This window comes from Oncorhynchus clarkii, chromosome 1 (assembly GCF_045791955.1).
Source record: "Oncorhynchus clarkii lewisi isolate Uvic-CL-2024 chromosome 1, UVic_Ocla_1.0, whole genome shotgun sequence".
NCBI classification, from domain to species: Eukaryota; Metazoa; Chordata; class Actinopteri; order Salmoniformes; family Salmonidae; genus Oncorhynchus; species Oncorhynchus clarkii.
Window position 1 is genome coordinate 85,970,405 of NC_092147.1, and position 19,896 is coordinate 85,990,300.

The 19,896-nt window shown below is 43.2% G+C and overlaps 3 protein-coding genes across 6 annotated transcripts in view; all 3 read right to left on the bottom strand.

The window, feature by feature from the left end:
• The window catches only part of LOC139418104 (inorganic pyrophosphatase-like), a 13,523-nt gene extending 9,482 nt beyond the window's left edge, over window positions 1-4,041 (bottom strand). The window contains exons 1-4 of the mRNA XM_071167299.1: window positions 3,832-4,041; window positions 3,154-3,218; window positions 2,901-2,954; window positions 2,531-2,650 (exon numbers count right to left, since the gene is read on the bottom strand). Coding sequence (XP_071023400.1) covers window positions 2,531-2,650; window positions 2,901-2,954; window positions 3,154-3,218; window positions 3,832-3,988 — 396 coding nt within the window. The 5' untranslated portion in view covers window positions 3,989-4,041. The remainder of the gene's footprint in view (window positions 1-2,530; window positions 2,651-2,900; window positions 2,955-3,153; window positions 3,219-3,831) is intronic.
• Window positions 4,042-4,495: 454 nt separating this feature from the next.
• LOC139418110 (leucine-rich repeat-containing protein 20-like) lies at window positions 4,496-12,032 on the bottom strand. Of its 4 annotated transcripts, XR_011635276.1 has the most exons (7): window positions 11,424-11,744; window positions 10,799-10,891; window positions 9,523-9,672; window positions 8,470-8,637; window positions 7,288-7,823; window positions 5,830-6,454; window positions 4,496-5,100 (listed from the first exon to the last, which is right to left on the bottom strand). XR_011635276.1 is itself a non-coding variant. In XM_071167333.1 (5 exons), exons 2-5 carry the CDS (start codon window positions 10,866-10,868, stop codon window positions 7,684-7,686), a joined length of 528 nt encoding a protein of 175 aa, XP_071023434.1. In that variant the 5' UTR covers window positions 10,869-10,891; window positions 11,978-12,032; the 3' UTR covers window positions 7,304-7,683. The 4 variants fall into 4 exon arrangements, 3 of the variants coding, with proteins under 3 accessions (XP_071023434.1, XP_071023426.1, XP_071023413.1); XM_071167333.1 differs by lacking the exons at window positions 4,496-5,100; window positions 5,830-6,454; window positions 11,424-11,744 and adding an exon at window positions 11,978-12,032 and having other exon boundaries at window positions 7,304-7,823; XM_071167325.1 differs by lacking the exons at window positions 4,496-5,100; window positions 5,830-6,454; window positions 11,424-11,744 and adding an exon at window positions 11,224-11,361 and having other exon boundaries at window positions 7,304-7,823.
• A 1,271-nt stretch (window positions 12,033-13,303) lies between these two features.
• LOC139410164 (nodal homolog 2-A-like) lies at window positions 13,304-16,955 on the bottom strand. Its single transcript, XM_071155651.1, has 4 exons — window positions 16,685-16,955; window positions 14,663-15,027; window positions 14,123-14,557; window positions 13,304-13,456 (listed from the first exon to the last, which is right to left on the bottom strand). The coding sequence occupies exons 1-4, from the start codon at window positions 16,953-16,955 to the stop codon at window positions 13,304-13,306; spliced, it is 1,224 nt and encodes a 407-aa protein (XP_071011752.1).
• Window positions 16,956-19,896: the final 2,941 nt, after the last annotated feature.

The window sequence follows — 19,896 nt, forward strand, 5'->3', positions numbered from 1 at the left end:
GCGGCACTGGCGGCGCTGGGCAGACGGGCGGCGCTGGCGGCGCTGGGCAGACGGGCGGCGCAGGCGGCGTTGGGCAGACGGGCGGCGCTGGCGGCGCTGGGCAGACGGGCGGCGCTGGCGGCGTTGGGCAGACGGGCGGCGCTGGCGGCGCTGGGCAGACGGGCGGCGCTGGCGGCGTTGGGCAGACGGGCGGCGCTGGCGCTGGGCAGACGGGAGGCTCCGGCAGAGGCGCCGGACAGGCGGGAGGCTCCGGCAGAGGCGCCGGACAGGCGGGAGGCTCCGGCAGAGGCGCCGGACAGGCGGGAGGCTCCGGCAGAGGCGCCGGACAGGCGGGAGGCTCCGGCAGAGGCGCCGGACAGGCGGGAGGCTCCGGCAGAGGCGCCGGACAGGCGGGAGGCTCCGGCAGAGGCGCCGGACAGGCGGGAGGCTCCGGCAGAGGCGCCGGACAGGCGGGAGGCTCCGGCAGAGGCGCCGGACAGGCGGGAGGCTCCGGCAGCGGCGCCGGACAGGCGGGAGGCTCCGGCAGAGGCGCCGGACAGGCGGGAGGCTCCGGCAGAGGCGCCGGACAGACGGGAGTCTCCGGCAGCGCTGGAGAGGAGGAAGGCTCTGGTAGCGCCGGAGAGGCGGGAGACTCCGGCAGCGCTGGAGAGGAGGAAGGCTCTGGACGGATGGGCCGGAGAGACAGCCTGGTACGGGGAGCTGCCACCGGAGGGCTGGGGTGTGGAGGTGGTGACGGATAGACCGGGCCGTGCAGGCGCACTGGAGCTCTTGAGCACCGAGCCTGCCCAACCCTACCCGGTTGAATGGTCCCGGTCGCCCTGCCAGTGCGGCGAGGTGGAATAGCCCGCACTGGGCTATGCAGGCGAACCGGGGACACCGTGCGTAAGGCTGGTGCCATGTAAGCCGGCCCAAGGAGACGCACTGGAGACCAGATGCGTAGAGCCGGCTTCATGGCACTTGGCTCGATGCCCACTCTAGCCCGGCCGATACGCGGAGCTGGAATGTACCGCACCGGGCTGTGCACCCGCACTGGGGACACCGTGCGCTCCACAGCATAACACGGTGCCTGCCCGGTCTCTCTAGCCCCCCGGTAACCACAGGAAGTTGGCTCAGGTCTCCTACCTGGCGTAGCCATACTCCCTGTTAGCCCCCCCCCAAGAAATGTTTGGGGCTGACTCCCGGGCTTCCATCCACGACGCCGCGCTGCCTCCTCATACCAGCGCCTCTCCGCTTTCGCCGCCTCCCGTTCTTCCTTGGGGCGGCGATACTCTCCTGGCTGAGCCCAAGGTCCTTTACCGTCTAGTTCGTCCTCCCATGTCCATACCTCCTCGCGCTGCTCCTGCTGCTGCTTTCTCCTTTGCCCATTACCACACCGCTTGGTCCTGTTGTGGTGGGTGATTCTGTAACGATTCTCTTCTTGTGAAGTAGAGGCGGACCAAAGCGCAGCGTGGTGGTTGTTCATTGTATTTATTGACGAAACTAAACATGAACAAACTAACGAAAACAAAACAAGAAATGTGAGAACTCAAAACAGCCCTGTCTGGTGCAAAACACAAAAACAGGAACAATCACCCACAAACAAACAGTGAAACCCAGGCTACCTAAGTATGATTCTCAATCAGAGACAACTAATGACACCTGCCTCTGATTGAGAACCATACTAGGCCGAAACATAGAACTGCCCCAAAACATAGAAAAACAAACATAGACTGCCCACCCAACTCACGCCCTGACCATACTAAATAAATGCAAAACAAAGGAAATAGAGGTCAGAACGTGACAAGATGCTTCAGAAATCATTCATTAACCCCTATAGATGCTTCAGAAATCATTCATAACCCCTATAGATGCTTCAGAAATCATTCATAACCTCTATAGATGCTTCAGAAATCATTCATAACCCCTATAGATGCTTCAGAAATCATTCAGAAATCATTCCTAACCCCTATAGATGCTTCAGAAATCATTCATAACCCCTATAGATGCTTCAGAAATCATTCATAAACCCCTATAGATGCTTCAGAAATCATTCATAACCTCTATAGATGCTTCAGAAATCATTCAGAAATCATTCATAACCCCTATAGATGCTTCAGAAATCATTCATAACCCCTATAGATGCTTCAGAAATCATTCATAACCCCTATAGATGCTTCAGAAATCATTCATAACCCCTATAGATGCTTCAGAAATCATTCATAACCCCTATAGATGCTTCAGAAATCATTCATAACCCCTATAGATGCTTCAGAAATCATTCATAAACCCCTATAGATGCTTCAGAAATCATTCATAACCCCTATAGATGCTACAGAAATCATTCATAACCCCTATAGATGCTTCAGAAATCATTCATAACCCCTATAGATGCTTCAGAAATCATTCATAGGTAAATCTCATGCTAGAAAACTACTGATAAGGAAGGGAAAAATGTGTGTTTTCTTTTAAACTGTACTTTTATAAACTTTCAATACATTTAACCAAAATGTTTCTATTCTAGGGAGAGATGGTCCACCCCTGGTTAACTTGCCTGAGGGATGGCTCCATAATTCCAGATGTATCCTTTGTGTGGAAACACGTTGGCCACATAACGAAGGTTCCCCTTCTTGATGTCTTGCTTCAATGGATTTAGAGGGTCTTTGGTGGCAATCTGAGGAAAACAATACAACATTCACCTGAAACAACGAACGGAGATATTAAGTGACGGATGACTCTGTACCCGTTTACTATGCGTTTGCAATAGAATACTGAATAAACAATAAGCATAAAACCATACTGCTCATTCTAATTGGAGTGGAGCGAGAACTTCACCTCTGTCTCAGCAGAGCTTCTTTCAAGGTGCCGTACATTGAGGCGAACAAAGGATCATACAAGACTACAAGACAAGTAGTGAAACAAACCTCCATCTTTGCGTTGGTCCATCTGGGTACCTCAACAACAGCATGGAAGATGTTCTGTTGGAGGACATAACCAAGGTTAACACCAATGTTTCAGATATCACCACATTTATATTGAAAAACACAATTACATAATGATTAATCACACACACACACACACACACACACACACACACACACACACACACACACACACACACACACACACACACACACACACACACACACACACACACACACACACACACACACACACCTGAGCTTCATCTGCATAAATTGGTATGTCATGGAATGGAGAGACGTATTTTCCATCAGTATTTCCTGTGTAGAGAGACAGTGATGAATGGACAGTACCTCAGAAACATTCTACTGTACTAATGCATTGCAGTAACTTCAAACGACCTGATTATTAATGAACAGTAACGTGGGGGACTGACGCCAACATGGAACTCATCAACTCACATACAGACATACTGTAGATGCCTATACTGTAGCATGAGAGACATACTGTAGATGCCTATACTGTAGCATGAGAGACATACTGTAGATGCCTATACTGTAGCATGAGAGCCATACTGTAGATCCCTATACTGTAGCATGAGAGCCATACTGTAGATGCCTATACTGTAGCATGAGAGCCATACTGTAGATCCCTATACTGTAGCATGAGAGACATACTGTAGATCCCTATACTGTAGCATGAGAGACATACTGTAGATGTATATACTGTAGCATGAGCGCCATACTGTAGATCCCTATACTGTAGCATGAGAGCCATACTGTAGTGTGTACATGTCAAGCTGTGTAGCTACCACCACTAAGCTAGTTCATTACGTACCGAGCTAGACGCAACTACAGTCTGTCTTTAGCTCCATATATACCGTATATATATACCAAACTATACAGTGATGTATTGAAAGAGCTGGTCACTCACTGAAGAACACCCTGTAGTCCAGTGTGTTGGGCTTGCCCCTCTCCTCGATGGTGAAGCTCATGTCTACTGCTTTATTTTGTTCAGTCTGCTTCTTGGTACTGCTGCTTGTGGGCGTACTTCCTGTACTGCCTGTAGGAGTAGACAATGGGAAGCCCATCTCCTCGTCATGCAGGTTAACTAGTAGGTTAAGACCGTAGGTTGGAGTGTGAAGGAGAGTGTGAGCAGGAGGCATGTGCTCCTCTTAAGGCCATGGCAACGCAGGGGTTGGTGACGTCAGGCTTGATCTGTGTGTCTGTGCGTGTGTGTGTGTCTGTGTGTGACAACAGAAGGGGGGGGGGGCAAGTCTATAAGGCTCTGTGTTAGTCGGTGAACAAGGAACTACCTTCAATGTTACAATAACTGCACAGTTAAATATAGCACAGTACGCGGGTGAATTTAGACTTTGAGAAAGCTATAATTGGTCCTTGGTAGCCTAACCTAATCTCTCTGCTGTATAGTCCTACCACTTCCTTGTAAGTCCCTGATCCCTACTGCTGTATAAGACAACTAGATCAGAGGCTAGTCTAAATACAACACATTACTGTCCTTGGTTGGTATGTGTTTTGATGCCCAGTGGTAACGGCCGTTGTTGGTGGAAGGAGAGGAGGACCAAAATGCAGCATGGTAAGTGTCCATATTGATAATTTATTATCATAAGAACACTAAACAAAATAACAACGGAGAATGAACGAAACGAAACAGTCCTGTCTGGTGTAGACTCATAACAGAAAACAATCACCCACAACTCAAAAGTGAAACCAGGCTACCTAAGTATGGTTCTCGATCAGGGACAACGATTGACAGCTGCCTCTGATTGAGAACCATACCAGGCCAAACACAGAAATCCCAAAACATAGAAAAAGGAACATAGACAACATAAAACAAAGACATAACAAAAGAACTAAGGCCAGAACGTGACACCAGTTCCCTCCATAATGTAGTAGATATACAATATAACAGCGTCCGCTGGCCTAAATGTCTGGGCTTTTTGAGTCCCTCTTCATTCCAACTGAAACAGATGGAGCTGACTGGTGGTTAGAGTTCGACCAATTAAGACCATGCTTAAGTCTTATGTCCATGGCATGACCTTTCACCACCTGATTAGGTCCCAAATGGCACCCTATTCCCTAAATAGTGCACTTTTGACCAGAGACCCATGGTGCTTGAGGGCAATCTTACAGACTGCAAATGCAAATAAAATAAATATAAATCTGGTAAATAAATAAAAACCTGGTATTCATGCTCTGAAAACAGATAACCTGGTATTCATGCTCTGAAAACAGATAATAACCTGGTATTCATGCTCTGAAAACAGAACCTGGTATTCATGCTCTGAAAACAGATAACCTGGTATTCATGCTCTGAAAACAGATAACTGATTATTCATGCTCTGAAAACAGATAATAACCTGGTATTCATGCTCTGAAAACAGAACCTGGTATTCATGCTCTGAAAACAGATAACCTGGTATTCATGCTCTGAAAACAGATAACTGATTATTCATGCTCTGAAAACAGATAACCTGGTATTCATGCTCTGAAAACAGATAACTGGGTATTCATGCTCTGAAAACAGAACCTGGTATTCATGCTCTGAAAACAGATAACCTGGTATTCATGCTCTGAAAACAGATAACTGATTATTCATGCTCTGAAAACAGATAACCTGGTATTCATGCTCTGAAAACCGATAATAACCTGGTATTCATGCTCTGAAAACAGAACCTGGTCTTCATGCTCTGAAAACAGATAACCTGGTATTCATGCTCTGAAAACAGATAATAACTGGGTATTCATGCTCTGAAAACAGATAATAACTGGGTATTCATGCTCTGAAAACAGAACCTGGTCTTCATGCTCTGAAAACAGAACCTGGTCTTCATGCTCTGAAAACAGATAACCTGGTCTTCATGCTCTGAAAACAGATAATAACCTGGTATTCATGCTCTGAAAACAGAACCTGGTATTCATGCTCTGAAAACAGATAACTGCATAACAAATTATGTGCATGAAGACTAAGTTATCTACCTATCTGGTCTCAACTCCTTACCTTGAATTTGGCCTTGGTTCATCATCCCTCTTATGAATGTCTCCAACTTAAAAAATAAATCAATCTACATTTCCACACAACGGGTCGTGTAACAATCAACCAAACTATATAGACTACATTTAGCAAGCAAATTAATCCAAGGAGCTGATCAAATACAAATTTGGAATAAAAATATTTATTCTTTGTTTTCTAAATGAGTAAAGTCAGTCCATTCGCATGTGAAGCTACAAAGTGGGTGACGCCAGTGAACTCAGTCTGATTGATTTACGGTAGTTGTCCTCTACACAAGGAGGGACAGCATCTCTCCAATTAGGATTGATTTAGTTGTCCTCTACACCAGGAGGGACAGCATCTCTCCAGTTAGGATTGATTTAGTTGTCCTCTACACAAGGAGGGACAGCATCTCTCCAATTAGGATTGATTTAGTTGTCCTCTACACAAGGAGGGACAGCATCTCTCCAATTAGGATTGATTTAGTTGTCCTCTACACCAGGAGGGACAGCATCTCTCCAGTTAGGATTGATTTAGTTGTCCTCTACACAAGGAGGGACAGCATCTCTCCAATTAGGATTGATTTAGTTGTCCTCTACACAAGGAGGGACAGCATCTCTCCAATTAGGATTGATTTAGTTGTCCTCTACACCAGGAGGGACAGCATCTCTCCAATTAGGATTGATTTAGTTGTCCTCTACACAAGGAGGGACAGCATCTCTCCAATTAGGATTGATTTAGTTGTCCTCTACACAAGGAGGGACAGCATCTCTCCAATTAGGATTGATTTAGTTGTCCTCTACACCAGGAGGGACAGCATCTCTCCAATTAGGATTGATTTAGTTGTCCTCTACACCAGGAGGGACAGCATCTCTCCAATTAGGATTGATTTAGTTGTCCTCTACACCAGGAGGGACAGCATCTCTCCAATTAGGATTGATTTAGTTGTCCTCTACACAAGGAGGGACAGCATCTCTCCAATTAGGATTGATTTAGTTGTCCTCTACACCAGGAGGGACAGCATCTCTCCAATTAGGATTGATTTAGTTGTCCTCTACACCAGGAGGGACAGCATCTCTCCAATTAGGATTGATTTAGTTGTCCTCTACACCAGGAGGGACAGCATCTCTCCAGTTAGGATTGATTTAGTTGAAGATACATTTTTTTTTAAAAGACGTAGCACTTAGTAGTATTAGCTTCCTCCAGTCAATTCTAACACCAATCTAATGGTATTAGCTTCCTCCAGTCAATTCTAACACCAATCTAATGGTATTAACTTCCTCCAGTCAATTCTAACACCAATCTAATGGTATTAACTTCCTCCAGCCAATTCTAACACCAATCTAATGGTATTATCTTCCTCCATCCAATTCTAACACCAATCTAATGCCATTCCTTTGATGATGAAAACAGCCCATTGTTAATAAGGATTATGTACTAGGTGTAGCTCTTGGTGCGCTCTGGAAAGGCTACCGCAAAAGTGTAAACAGCAACATCTAGTCATCTCTGAACTGAGCCCAACTCAAATGGACTTTCAGTAATGGCAGCAACTACAGTTGGCTCACGTGTTCTGTTCTGGAGAGGCCTCAAGTTTGATAGTTCCCATACAGCAAACATGGGGAAAAAAATGTAATGAAATACAGGCCAAACAATTGAATCTCTGAAGAATCAAAAGCAACTAATTGTACTATTGAAAAAGTCTGAAGGCACAGCATGCAATCCTCCTTGTCTTGAAGTGTGGATAAACTGTCCATCTTAGAAGAAGACAAGCTCTTAGTTGTCTGTTGTAGTTTGAATTTCAAATGTTTGAGGAAATTGTTGAATGACAGTTAACAAGTTGTTGTCCAAAGGATTTGACTTCAAGTTGATACACTTCAGCGCTGGCATGGCCTGCAACTTTCCCACGGGGACGTCTGTGGGAGAGATGAGACATTAGACATTTGAGAAAGAGCCAATGAATGTTCACAAGAGACTAAAGGCGTCATTATGGCTGGTTCCTGATTCTCCACACTTCTCCCACTTCTCTGCACTTGCTCACTTTCTCTCACGGATAAAACAACGGTATTAACTGCCTCCATCCAATTCTAACACCAATCTAATGGTATTAACTTCCTCCAGTCAATTCTAACACCAATCTAATGGTATTAGCTTCCTCCAGTCAATTCTAACACCAATCTAATGGTATTAGCTTCCTCCAGTCAATTCTAACACCAATCTAATGGTATTAACTTCCTCCAGTCAATTCTAACACCAATCTAATGGTATTAACTTCCTCCAGCCAATTCTAACACCAATCTAATGGTATTATCTTCCTCCATCCAATTCTAACACCAATCTAATGGTATTATCTTCCTCCATCCAATTCTAACACCAATCTAATGGTATTAGCTTCCTCCAGTCAATTCTAACACCAATCGAATGGTATTAACTTCCTCCAGCCAATTCTAACACCAATCTAATGGTATTATCTTTCTCCATCCAATTCTAACACCAATCGAATGCATTTAAATCCTTGGAAGAAGGGTAGAGAATGGGAACGCAGCACTGACTCCATCTTACCAGTGATGTCATTCCCTTCCAGGTTGATTCTTTCCAGAGACTGGATCTCCGTCAGTCTCTCGGGGAAGACAGACAGCTTGTTGTTGGCCAAGTTGATGCTGGTCAGATGTTCCAGCTCGCCAACTACATCTGGCAGTTTAGTGATGACATTGCCGTGCAAGTCCAGTTCTGAAAAGATATGAGAAAATACTGCTAAATCACCAGCTAACTTACCTGAATATTCCTCGCACAGATTCAACACATTCAGTCAAATATTTGTTGACTATTGGTGTATTAGGCTAACCTGGTCCCAGATCTGTTGGTGCTCTTGCCTACTCCATTCTGTCATTGCCAAGCCAATGACAATTCCATAAGGTGCTGGCAAGTGAACAGAAATAGACTGGCCACAAGGCTACTGTTCGGCTGCTATGCTGGCCCCGGGCTACTGTTCGGCTGCTATGCTGGCCCCGGGCTACTGTTCGGCTGCTATGCTGGCCCCGGGCTACTGTTCGGCTGCTATGCTGGCCCCGGGCTACTGTTCGGCTGCTATACTGGCCCCGGGCTACTGTTCGGCTGCTATGCTGGCCCCGGGCTACTGTTCGGCTGCTATGCTGGCCCCGGGCTACTGTTAGGCTGCTATGCTGGCCCCGGGCTACTGTTCGGCTGCTATGCTGGCCCCGGGCTACTGTTCGGCTGCTATGCTGGCCCCGGGCTACTGTGCGGCTGCTATACTGGCCCCAGGCTAGTGTTAGGCTGCTATACTGGCCCCAGGCTACTGTTCGGCTGCTATGCTGGCCCCGGGCTACTGTTAGGCTGCTATGCTGGCCCCGGGCTACTGTTCGGCTGCTATGCTGGCCCCGGGCTACTGTTAGGCTGCTATTCTGGCCCCAGGCTACTGTTAGGCTGCTATACTGGCCCCAGGCTACTGTTAGGCTGCTATACAAAGATGTGTGCTACCTTAAAGATAAAGGCTTTAAAGCTATCAATCTGATAACGTGTGATAGTGTTATATAAAAGGCCCCTCCACTAAAACATGTTAAGTGGGGGGGGGGGGGAGTACGCATGCATAGCTACCTCTCAATTGAGTGAAGGTTTTGAAGAATTTGCTTGTAACTCCCTTCATCTCATTGTCAGCCAACGTGACGATGTGTATCTTCTCTGCAACACTGTTGAGGACCCTGAATACCCCATCTGGGAAACTGATCAGTTTGCAGTTTGACAGATCTAAAGAAATAAAGGATAACAATTAGTAATGGCCATGGTTACATCCCAAATGGCACCCTATTCCCTATTTAGTGCACTACTTTTGACCAGGGCCCATGGGGCTCTGTTCCAAAGTAGTGTACTACATAGGGAATAGGGTGGTATTTGGGATGCATATATGAGAAAGCATGGCTTAGAGCTGAAGAAGATTAGTGTTATATTGAAGAGGTTATTTCAAAATAAACTTTACAGTCATACCTTGCTCAAATCTAACGCCACTGCAACCCTCTGGTTCTTATATCAAATATGCAATTAAGTTCACAAGAACTAGTCAGGCTGAGAGGACAACATAATATCATCCTGGAAGGAGAGAGCTTTTGGTAACACATTACTGTCATCTGCTGGCCGAAAGTAGTAAGACTCAACAACCTGGATATACTTGTAGATCAGGGATCATCAACTAGACTGCAAATTGACCGCAAGAAGCCTAAACAGATATAGTGTTTGACTAAAACATAATCCTTTCAAACCTTGTTTACATTTGTATACGATCACCGTATCTTTCTGCTATGCGTTGGAATGATTGGGAACAGATTTCTTCGATTAAAATCACTTGGAGCTGATTTACTGGTGTTTTTACAGTCTTTTATGACCGACAATGAAAATTAAGACAACAAATAATAATATACCGTACCAGTCAAAAGGTTGGACACACCTACTCATTCAAGGGTTTTTCTTTATTTGTACTATTTTCTACATAGTAGAATAATAGTGAAGACATCAACACTATGAAATAACACATATGGAATCATGTAGTAACCAAAAAAAGGGTTAAACAAGCATTCCTCATGAAGATGGTTGAGAGAACGCCAAGAGTGTGCAAAGCTGTCATCAAGGCAAAGGGTGGCTACTTCGAAGAGACTAAAATCTAAAATATATTTGAATTTGTTTAACCCTTTTTGGTTACTACATGATTCCATATGTGTAATTTCATAGTTTTGATGTCTTCACTATTATTCTACAATGTAGAAAATAGTACAAATAAAGAAAAACCCTTGAATGAGTAGGTGTATTTTTTAAAACTATTTTCTACATTGTAGAATAATAACGAAGACATCAATTAAATCATAGGATTGACTTAACTTACCCAGAGTATCTTTCTCTTCCTCCACGGTTGCATTGACCCTCCGGGCAACATTGGCCACAGCCTCTGCCATTATACTAGGTCTACGAATCTCACCTGGGGTAGAGATGGGGAGAGGTCGGTGTAATACTTCAGATATACATTTTAACCAGACATTTTCAAGTGCATTTTCTTTGGCATATCAAAATAGTATTAATTCATCAGGTTAATTAACATGGTTGTTGTTTTTTCATGCAATTTGGCAATTAGCTATTTTTAACATGTTACCAGGTCGTGCATACAAGATTGCTAGTTGCAATTTTGTGTCAAGGATCCTCTATTGTACAATACATTAGAATGTTACAATGCATCTTGTTCAATGTCAGCCATTGCTGCAACATTGTCCTCTTCACAAAGTTGACACAAAATCACATGAATAACTTGATCACCTGTCCCACGTCAAGTTATAGGCGAGCTACAACAGTTAGTTAGCTATTAAAGCGAGCTTAATTCGTAGTAATAGCTAAATTGCTAGCTTTCTAATGTAGCCTACTCATAATTCCACAAACGACGGCCGGGTGGAGATCTGTATAATATATTGTACAATAGAATCAGCATATACTGTATGACGGGAGGTGGATCAACCTACCCTTAAACTTTAACTGTGGTTGACAGCTGAAAATGTTAGCAAGTCAGTTCAAGGCTCCGTCCAATCAAATCCATTCATTTTCAAACAACCACCGTCAAATTTGGCGAGAGACTATTTTTAACCAAAGAGGATACACTGGGCTAAAGTCGATCGATGCACTTTTCAGATGACCTGTTCTGCCGTTATTGTTCAAATCTGTCCAATACTTCCAAAATGTTTGTTTTTGTGCGCAATTTGAGTTTAAAGACACTATTTTAGCCTCTTGTTGCCATCAATAGTTATATTGCTTCTACAGTACAAGCTACCGTATTGACGAGAGTCATAGGCGCACAAGGAAGTTTCAGAGAGATAACTGCGAAGGACTACAGATTTAAATTCTGCCCATGTCTTACGCAGGATTGATCTGTATAAATATCAGTCTGTAACGGGTGTTAGGTTGTATCAAGTTGTGTCATCACAGTGTAGTGCCTCAGCACTAATAGCACATATACGACTAGATCAACTGATTGTTGAGTTATAACAGTATAAAAATGGAAGTTCAGAGTTTGACCTACCTTAGGATCCTGGTTAGGACTTAGCCCGCTGTGTCATGACAGAGTTGTCCTGCCACAGCCACTATTCTGGAAAAACCCTGATTGGTCAACTATTTTTTGCTTTGTCAATGGACGTGAAGACAATGGGAATGTATTGAAACGTACTCTCTATTCATTCAACATTAAATCAATCATGGTGAATAGGATGCCAGGTGAATGAGGCCAGAAGATGCCGTTAATGTACTTTTTTTCCCCAATTGTCCTTGTTGCACGTTCTCACCAGTTACACATGAGTTATTACCTTGTACTTCATATCTGATATAGTTCTTGAGAAGTAGGCTATTTATAGTGAGGAACATGTATTTATATTCCTGAACTTTTGGGACATTAATTTTTGTGTATTTTTTGGTGATTTTGAGAGAAAAGATTTTGATCATTCTAAAAACTGAAATTTCATCCACCTATATTGTTTATTTTGTGCCAGGAATTCGTTTTTTGTTGTTGTTGGTGCCCCACTTGTCAGTCTAATAATAGTGTGGTCGTTTCAGGTAAATATGCCAACAATCCAGCATGGTGCATTGCTCAACTCAGAGAATTCCAGAACCCATAGAATTAGAATGAATGAATATTCACAACAGGTCATTCTAGTGAATGTACATATCGTGTTTTTTTTATAGACAAGAGTCAGAAGCATATGTAATGTTACTAATGAATGAATAACATGAGAAATATTACCTACAAAATACATACACTTTAATCAGCTAACAAAATATTTTTACAATATGAAACATATTTATGACAAAATCCTCCTAAAACAGAGAGAGCAATAAATTAACATAAATAACCAAGCTTTATTTTATTATTATTTACAATAAATATAATGTCAGTGTTCCGTTACACCCAGTAGGTGTATACTATAGTATAAACAGTGCTTAAATGGTGAACAACACCATTTCCTATGACTTATAATGAAATGGCGGGTCCTCTTACTGATTCCTAAAAGCAGTAAGATAAAATCAGTCACGTTCTGAGAGAAAATCCATACTGTATATATCCAGGCTTTCTAAACATACCATCTACCATACTGCTTGAGGAGTGCACAGTCACAATAATCATAAGAACTAACAAAGTGTTTTCTTATTGTTTTCGACCATCTGATACAGACTCTTCGATAATAGTTCTGTCAGTGAAATTCCACTCTAATGTTTCCGGAACTCTCTGTTGCGTGCGTCCGAAGGAGACGAGTGGTAGCCTCGTCTCCATCTCAAGCGGTTGTGAGGAAGACGGCCCCAGGCTTTGCTCCGGCCATCTCTTTACTGAAGGTCGGGTTGAAGCCCGTGACAGAGGCTACAGGCAGCCACATTCATCCACAACCATATCCTCGTGATGGCGAAGCAGCATTTCTCCATTCTCATAATACAGCATGCTTAGAGGACTCATCTTGGTGGGGGCGCAGCACGCCGAGGGAACCCGCTCAGGGTGGTAGTGTTTTAGGAGACTCTAGAGGGGGAAAAAAAAGCATCAAGAAGCAATCTGCAAGTAAAGAAAGGCCAAACAACTTCAAATAGGTATAGTATAGGTATTGCTATAGTATCAAATTTTGTTTATTTTTTTTCAGTAACAAATTCTTATTTTCAATGACTGCCTAGGAACAGTGGGTTAACTGGTCTAGGAACAGTGGGTTAACTGGTCTAGGAACAGTGGGTTAACTGGTCTAGGAACAGTGGGTTAACTGGTCTAGGAACAGTGGGTTAACTGGTCTAGGAACAGTGGGTTAACTGGTCTAGGAACAGTGGGTTAACTGGTCTAGGAACGGTGGGTTAACTGGTCTAGGAACAGAGGTTAACTGGTTAACTGGTCTAGGAACGGTGGGTTAACTGGTCTAGGAACAGTGGGTTAACTGGTCTAGGAACAGTGAGGTTAACTGGTCTAGGAACGGTGGGTTAACTGCCTGTTCAGGGGCAGAACGACAGACCTTGTCAGCTCAGGGGTTTGAACTCGCAACCTTCCGGTTACTAGTCCAGCACTCTAACCACTAGGCCACCCTGCCACCCCAATGAGCTTTGTACCGTTAAGATACATACGAAAACAGTAAAGATACATGTGAAAACCAATATATTCTATGACACATTTTGGAAAGTCCCGTAGAGACACATTGAAACGTACCTGCATGTAAGCATGATTTGTTGGGTTCAAGTCTTCTCCCAAAGGACTTGGACAGATCCCCTCACATCGATAGGCATTATACTTCTTCGGGAAGACGATCCAGGACCCCCAGCCTATCTGATTGAAGTCTACATGCATGTCCACTCTTCGACAGAGAGACGGGTCGATCTCAATGTTTCCGCTAGACACCTCTGGACCCCTCGTGTCTGGCGGTTCCCTCTGGCCTGAGTGGCCCCTTTTCTTCCTGTGTCTCTTCGGCCTGCGGAACTTCTTGGACTCGGTGGTGGACAGGAACTTGGACTGTTCGGCCGTGTGGAGGAGACTGGCTTTGGCCTGGGAGCCCTCCTCTGACCCTGTATGAGAGAATACAACCAGTAAGGCTCTGTCGCTCACACACTGACTCTGCCGTGTTGTAGACCCAGCCAACTGGACAGGGTTCTGCTGTGTTGTAGACCCAGCCAACTGGACAGGGTTCTGCTGTGTTGTAGACCCAGCCAAATGGACAGGGTTCTGCTGTGTTGTAGACCCAGCCAACTGGATAGAGTTGGGGAAGTACACATCTCTCTCTGTCTTGTCTGTCTCTCTCCTCTTCATTGAGCTCCTGGAAATCTGTTCCTGGCCGAGCCAGTTCAACAGCGGATCAGTAAGGTTGTACACCTTCCAGTGCTGAGAGGAGTTAATCACAGAGGAGACAGAGAAATATCCCACCAGCTGGTGTTCCTGGCAGATCCCCTGTGTCTGCCTGCACGGGTAGTCGTGGTGATGGTAGATCTCCACGGTAATGTTGGAAGCCCTCGTCGCCCGGGGAAACCTGAACCTGAGCTCCGCTGCTTGGATCCGTTCGTCGGCCAATAAGGTGGTCAGGTCAAAGGTTGCAGTCCAGCGTCGGGGTCTGTGAAATAAACCTATTGGAAAGAAGAAAATGTTAAAAAAATAAACAGATTTTTCAACATTTGTACTGACTAGTACTTCTTTGAACATTATCATCGGGTCTGGTCTCATGTCAACTAAGTACTTCACATATATGTCTATTAGACAAACATACATCCAAGTTATCCACCTGGACCACCATACAATGTTAAGTACTTTAAGATTAGGCCCATATATAAATACAATCAAATATTTGTTTTTATGTGACCCATCTTCTTCAAACCCTTTAAATGGTCTACTAAGAGTAACATAGATTAAAAATAATTAATGTTAATTGTTTTTACTTACAAAAAGAGCTTTTAAGCAACCATAGAGCTAATGAATAAACTGTTAATTTAGGAGGAATACACATGTTCTGTTCAATCCTGGACAGCAATTCAGGCAGAATATTTAGCATATTGTTTCTGGGTTACATCTAAGTAGTCTGAATGAGTCATGCTTGTATTCTAAAAACAATATTGTTTTAATATTTTTTTAAGAAATACAATTTTAGATCTAGGCAAAGCATGTTTGCAAATAGAAATTCCAACCATGTTTTTCAATGTAACTAGGCAACTAGCTTGTGGATGAATCTACCATCGGCTGGCGTCAACATCAACATGTGTGAATTAGGACATGAATTGTGATGCAAAGAAGAACAAGACATTGGAGGTGTGGTACATAATTCATCAAGAAGATTAAAGACTATTGTACTATTGCCCAAATGTAATGTATTGTTGCTATTCATCGTCTATTTGTTGATTATAGGTACTGTACCAAAACATCTACATTCCTATATGGGTCTGTTTTGCTCTGGGGAAATAAAACTCTGAAGATTAAGGATAACACAACGACAACGACGGGAGGACGAGGCTAGGACTAATCCACTCAAAGTAAACACCGGATCGAAACCAATCATTTAACACGCCCTTAGCTCGGCTTCCGCATATCCTCCATTCAAACAAATAGGTAACAACTATGACACCTAGCAGTGATGTTAAATTAGATTTAGTGGTGATGCGAGCGGAGCGGTCCGTGGAACATATAGGCTAGATGTTGTTAAAATCCCGCTCTGGCCCGAGATGTAGTTCTAGGTCATCACTCTAATCTAATCAAGTGAAGTGTGAAAAGAACTGAGGGGACTTGTTGATTTGAGTTAACAACAGATTTGAATAGGCATGTCTGGCAACATTTCTAATCAACATCTCCCATTTAAAGAAAAAAAAGAGGTTTGCTTTGAGAATTAGGCTGAAAACCAGCCTTTTCACACGCTGATCCATGTACGGTTATTCAGGCCGACAAAATGAATGTGGATTGGAGCGCTTTGAGCTCGTCTGGCGAAGAGATTTGACAGCCACTGTGGTGCGCAAACATAGCAAGAAAATGATCTCTTAACTTTTTTTGAAGAATAAAAATAATGCAAGCAAAAAATAGCATTTAATTTACTAGGCTTAGAGGAGGCTAGGCAATAGGCCATAAACTATTATAAAATGCCCTAAACAGGATATGTATTATTATTTTCTCCTGTGTTAAACTAAATTCGGGCAGGCAGTATAGGCTAAATGTCAAGAATGTAGCCTATATGCCCTACTAAACGAATGAATAAATAGGCCTAGAGGCTAATATACTTTAAAAATATATATATAATCTTACTTTTTGCCATCACACTCTTGACTGTGTCTGCTTGTTTTGCGATGGCCTTCTCCATTACGTCTATAGGCCGAGTAAGATTTGACTTGTAATTCCGGTAAAGGTGCATCATATACTTCGGTGCCAGGTGATGGAATCCAGGTGGACGGTGGTCTGTAGCAAAGCGTCGTGATTTTCCGTGATAAACTCCATCTCTAGATTTGTGAATTCCTTGAGTCAGCAGTATGAGCAGAGAGGCATGTAGCGCTACACCTAGAACGCCTAATGAACGCATGCTGATCAAATTGGATGACAGATTCCTCTGCGGGTTGAGATAAGCTTGGCTTTTATACCCCTCCCGCACCACGCATATTTAACAAGTAGCCGCGAACATTAAAGGAAATTGACATGCGTCTTCAAGGCTTGTGGCAAGGCAGGTCATCATCCATTGACTTGTTAATGAGATGCCCAAGCCAATGACTGGATGAAGTGTGTTTAGAACGACCAGTGAGCGAACGTTCCCTATAGCACTTTTCTCATCAATAGCTCTTTCAAATGTTACTTTGTTTGTTAGCCTTCATCTACGTTCACTTTCCGTATGAAATAGATTTATTCCAATCGATCAGTTAGGCTATAGATTAGGGTTAATGGTTTTACTTTGATAAACCTATATATTCTGCTTTCTGTAACGAAGAGCAAGCTGGTTATGACAATAGATTACTATTCATTCTATGGACATAAGTCTATATAGTCTTTCTTACTACATATGTTTCTAAAATCGGGGCCCGTATCCACAAAGCATATCAGAGTTATGAGTTCTGATATATAATCGGGACCCGTGTCCACAAAGCATATCAGAGTTATGAGTTCTGATATAGAATCGGGACCCGTATCCACAAAGCATATCAGAGTTATGAGTTCTGATATAGAATCGGGACCCGTATCCACAAAGCATATCAAAGTTATGAGTTCTGATATAGAATCGGGACCCGTATCCACAAAGCATATCAAAGTTATGAGTTCTGATATAGAATCGGCCCGTATCTACAAAGCATCTCAGAGTTAGGAGTTCTGATCTAGAATCTATCTGTATAATCTTATTCATTATGATTTAAAAGGAAAAACAGGTAATTCCTCTTTCTCTTCAGTTTAGGCATGTAGACTTTTAATAGGCTCGAGGGGCAATGTTATTGTAATATCATTAATAGCATGATATTAATAGGCCTGTGTGGGCAAATACAATTCCATGTTTTCAGAGATGTGCTGTCTTTTTGTGTTTTATTATAGACTATTATAAATATTGCGCTCTGCGTCTCTGCGTGAAAAGAACAGTGGATTGAACGCTCAACGGACAAAAAAAACATTCCTCTTAGTGCGCATGCCCAGCCCCTGCTTTTATTCAGATAGTGGAAATCCTTTCGTCCGAAAATCTGCGAGAAAGGACCGTATAGGTAGACAAATACGTGGAAGAAACTATCCCTGAAATAAAACACAAACCGCTGCTTTACATCACTTTTCCTACGTTTATTGAAACATCCGACTAATGAGTGATTTTTGGAGCATACACGGTTCTTCCGAGTGAAATGGTGAGTACATTTTACCGTCCTGTCTCATTTCCCGTGTCCACGCGCACATTGGTAGGCTAAACTGTAAAACATCGGTACTCCGAGTTTGTGTTTATGTGGATATGTTAGCCACATGTGAAGTGTGTGTGCTGATGTCGGTACGCGCGGCCAGTGCACGACCACGTTGCAACGGTGCATCAAACAAAATCAAATGTGGTATAAAGTTTGGAAGTTTGTGGCATGTGGTTGGCTTGGCCGCCCTCCATGCCTCCTCCAGTCTCCATCGATAGGCTATTTGTATGTCGACCCAGTCATGTTTGATGTAGCACTGAAATTGTTTAAATTGTTCCAGTAAACTTGTTTGAAGTGCCAATCTATCATTCATTGCCCATTGCGGCTGGGGGGGTGGAATTCATGTGATACAGATGGGGACGCTGTTCATTGGCTAATAGGTGTGTAATATTCAAATGATAACTCTTCGGTCGACTAAATGATTATTGGCGCCTTTACACTTTCAGTAGACCTGTTCAGGTGTTTAACACCTCTTAGGTCCGTTACTGTGCTACAAATACAACAGTTCAGTATTTTGCGATTAGTTAGACTAAGTTTATGTAAATAGAGCAGGTGATTTGGACGGCAATTTAAATGTCCTTTTCGTTTGATGTCCCTTTTAACCCCCCCATTTAAACCTTATAGAGTGATTTGCCAAGCTCTCGAATTAGGCAGGTCAAATAAAGCAAGATCTTGTTTAATGTCCGTTACTCTACATTGACACAGAAACTAGGCGCTACATTTTTTAAATCTCGTCAAACTCAAGATAAAAGTGATTATGAAGATCAATCAAGCCATTACAACATATCGATACTGTTGTTGATACCGCGCTGCTCCTCCCCTTCCTTTAATCAATAAATAAAGGAGCCACATAAGAGAGAGATAGAAATGGCGTCTTTCTGTAGGCACTAACTCAGCCATGGTTCTTTGGACAAAGCCTATGGGGGGAATTAATGGCGTTTTTGGCCGAAAATAAGGTCTGTGGTAAAAACACAGGCTTAGGGGATCTCATACTTTTATTTAAAATGAGATCATCTTCATCAGCTAACGTCACTTTTAGTGACTTTTTAAAAATGTATGTCATTTATTTAAAAAAAACTATTTTAAAATGTTATGTTTAATTGACTGATTATCTCCTAAACCTTTGTTAACCTCAGAACTTAATTTCAGCGTTTATTCCAAAAACTTTTTTCTTTCCCCATAAAAATGTCCCATAGGGATGGCTGAACGAACCAGACGTAACTCATTTCTGGGTTTTAGGACTACAAGCTGTCGACCTCTATTGACCAGACAAAACCAAATGCAAGCCAAGTCGGACTTGACCAACTCCTATAGGGCTCTTGTTGGTTAATCAAGAGACTGTTCCCCAGGCTTCCTCCCTGACGGAGCCCTATTCCCAATACACTGAGTGTACAGAACATTAGGAACACCTACGCTTTCCATGACCTAGACTGACCAGGTGAATCCAGGTGAAAGCTATGATCCCTTATTGATGTCACCTGATATATATATCCACTTCAATCAGCGTAGAGGAGGGGGAGGAGACAGGTTAAAGAATGATTTTTAAGCCTGGAGAATATTGTGTGTGTGTGTGTGTGTGTGTGTGTGTGTGTGTGTGTG

Excerpts from the sequence above, each read along its gene's own strand:
- LOC139418110 (XM_071167312.1), bottom strand. Across the intron at positions 8,638-9,522 it reads AACCTTCACTCAATTGAGAG|AACTGGACTTGCACGGCAAT; the intron begins GTAGCTATGCAT and ends ATATCTTTTCAG. Across the intron at positions 7,824-8,469 it reads GGAAGGGAATGACATCACTG|ACGTCCCCGTGGGAAAGTTG; the intron begins GTAAGATGGAGT and ends TCTCTCCCACAG.
- LOC139410164 (XM_071155651.1), bottom strand. The coding sequence starts at position 16,955 with ATGCGTTCATTAGGCGTTCTAGGTGTAGCGCTACATGCCTCTCTGCTC. Across the intron at positions 15,028-16,684 it reads CAAGAGTGTGATGGCAAAAA|GTTTATTTCACAGACCCCGA; the intron begins GTAAGATTATAT and ends TCTTTCCAATAG. Across the intron at positions 13,457-14,122 it reads CAAATCATGCTTACATGCAG|AGTCTCCTAAAACACTACCA; the intron begins GTACGTTTCAAT and ends TTCCCCCTCTAG.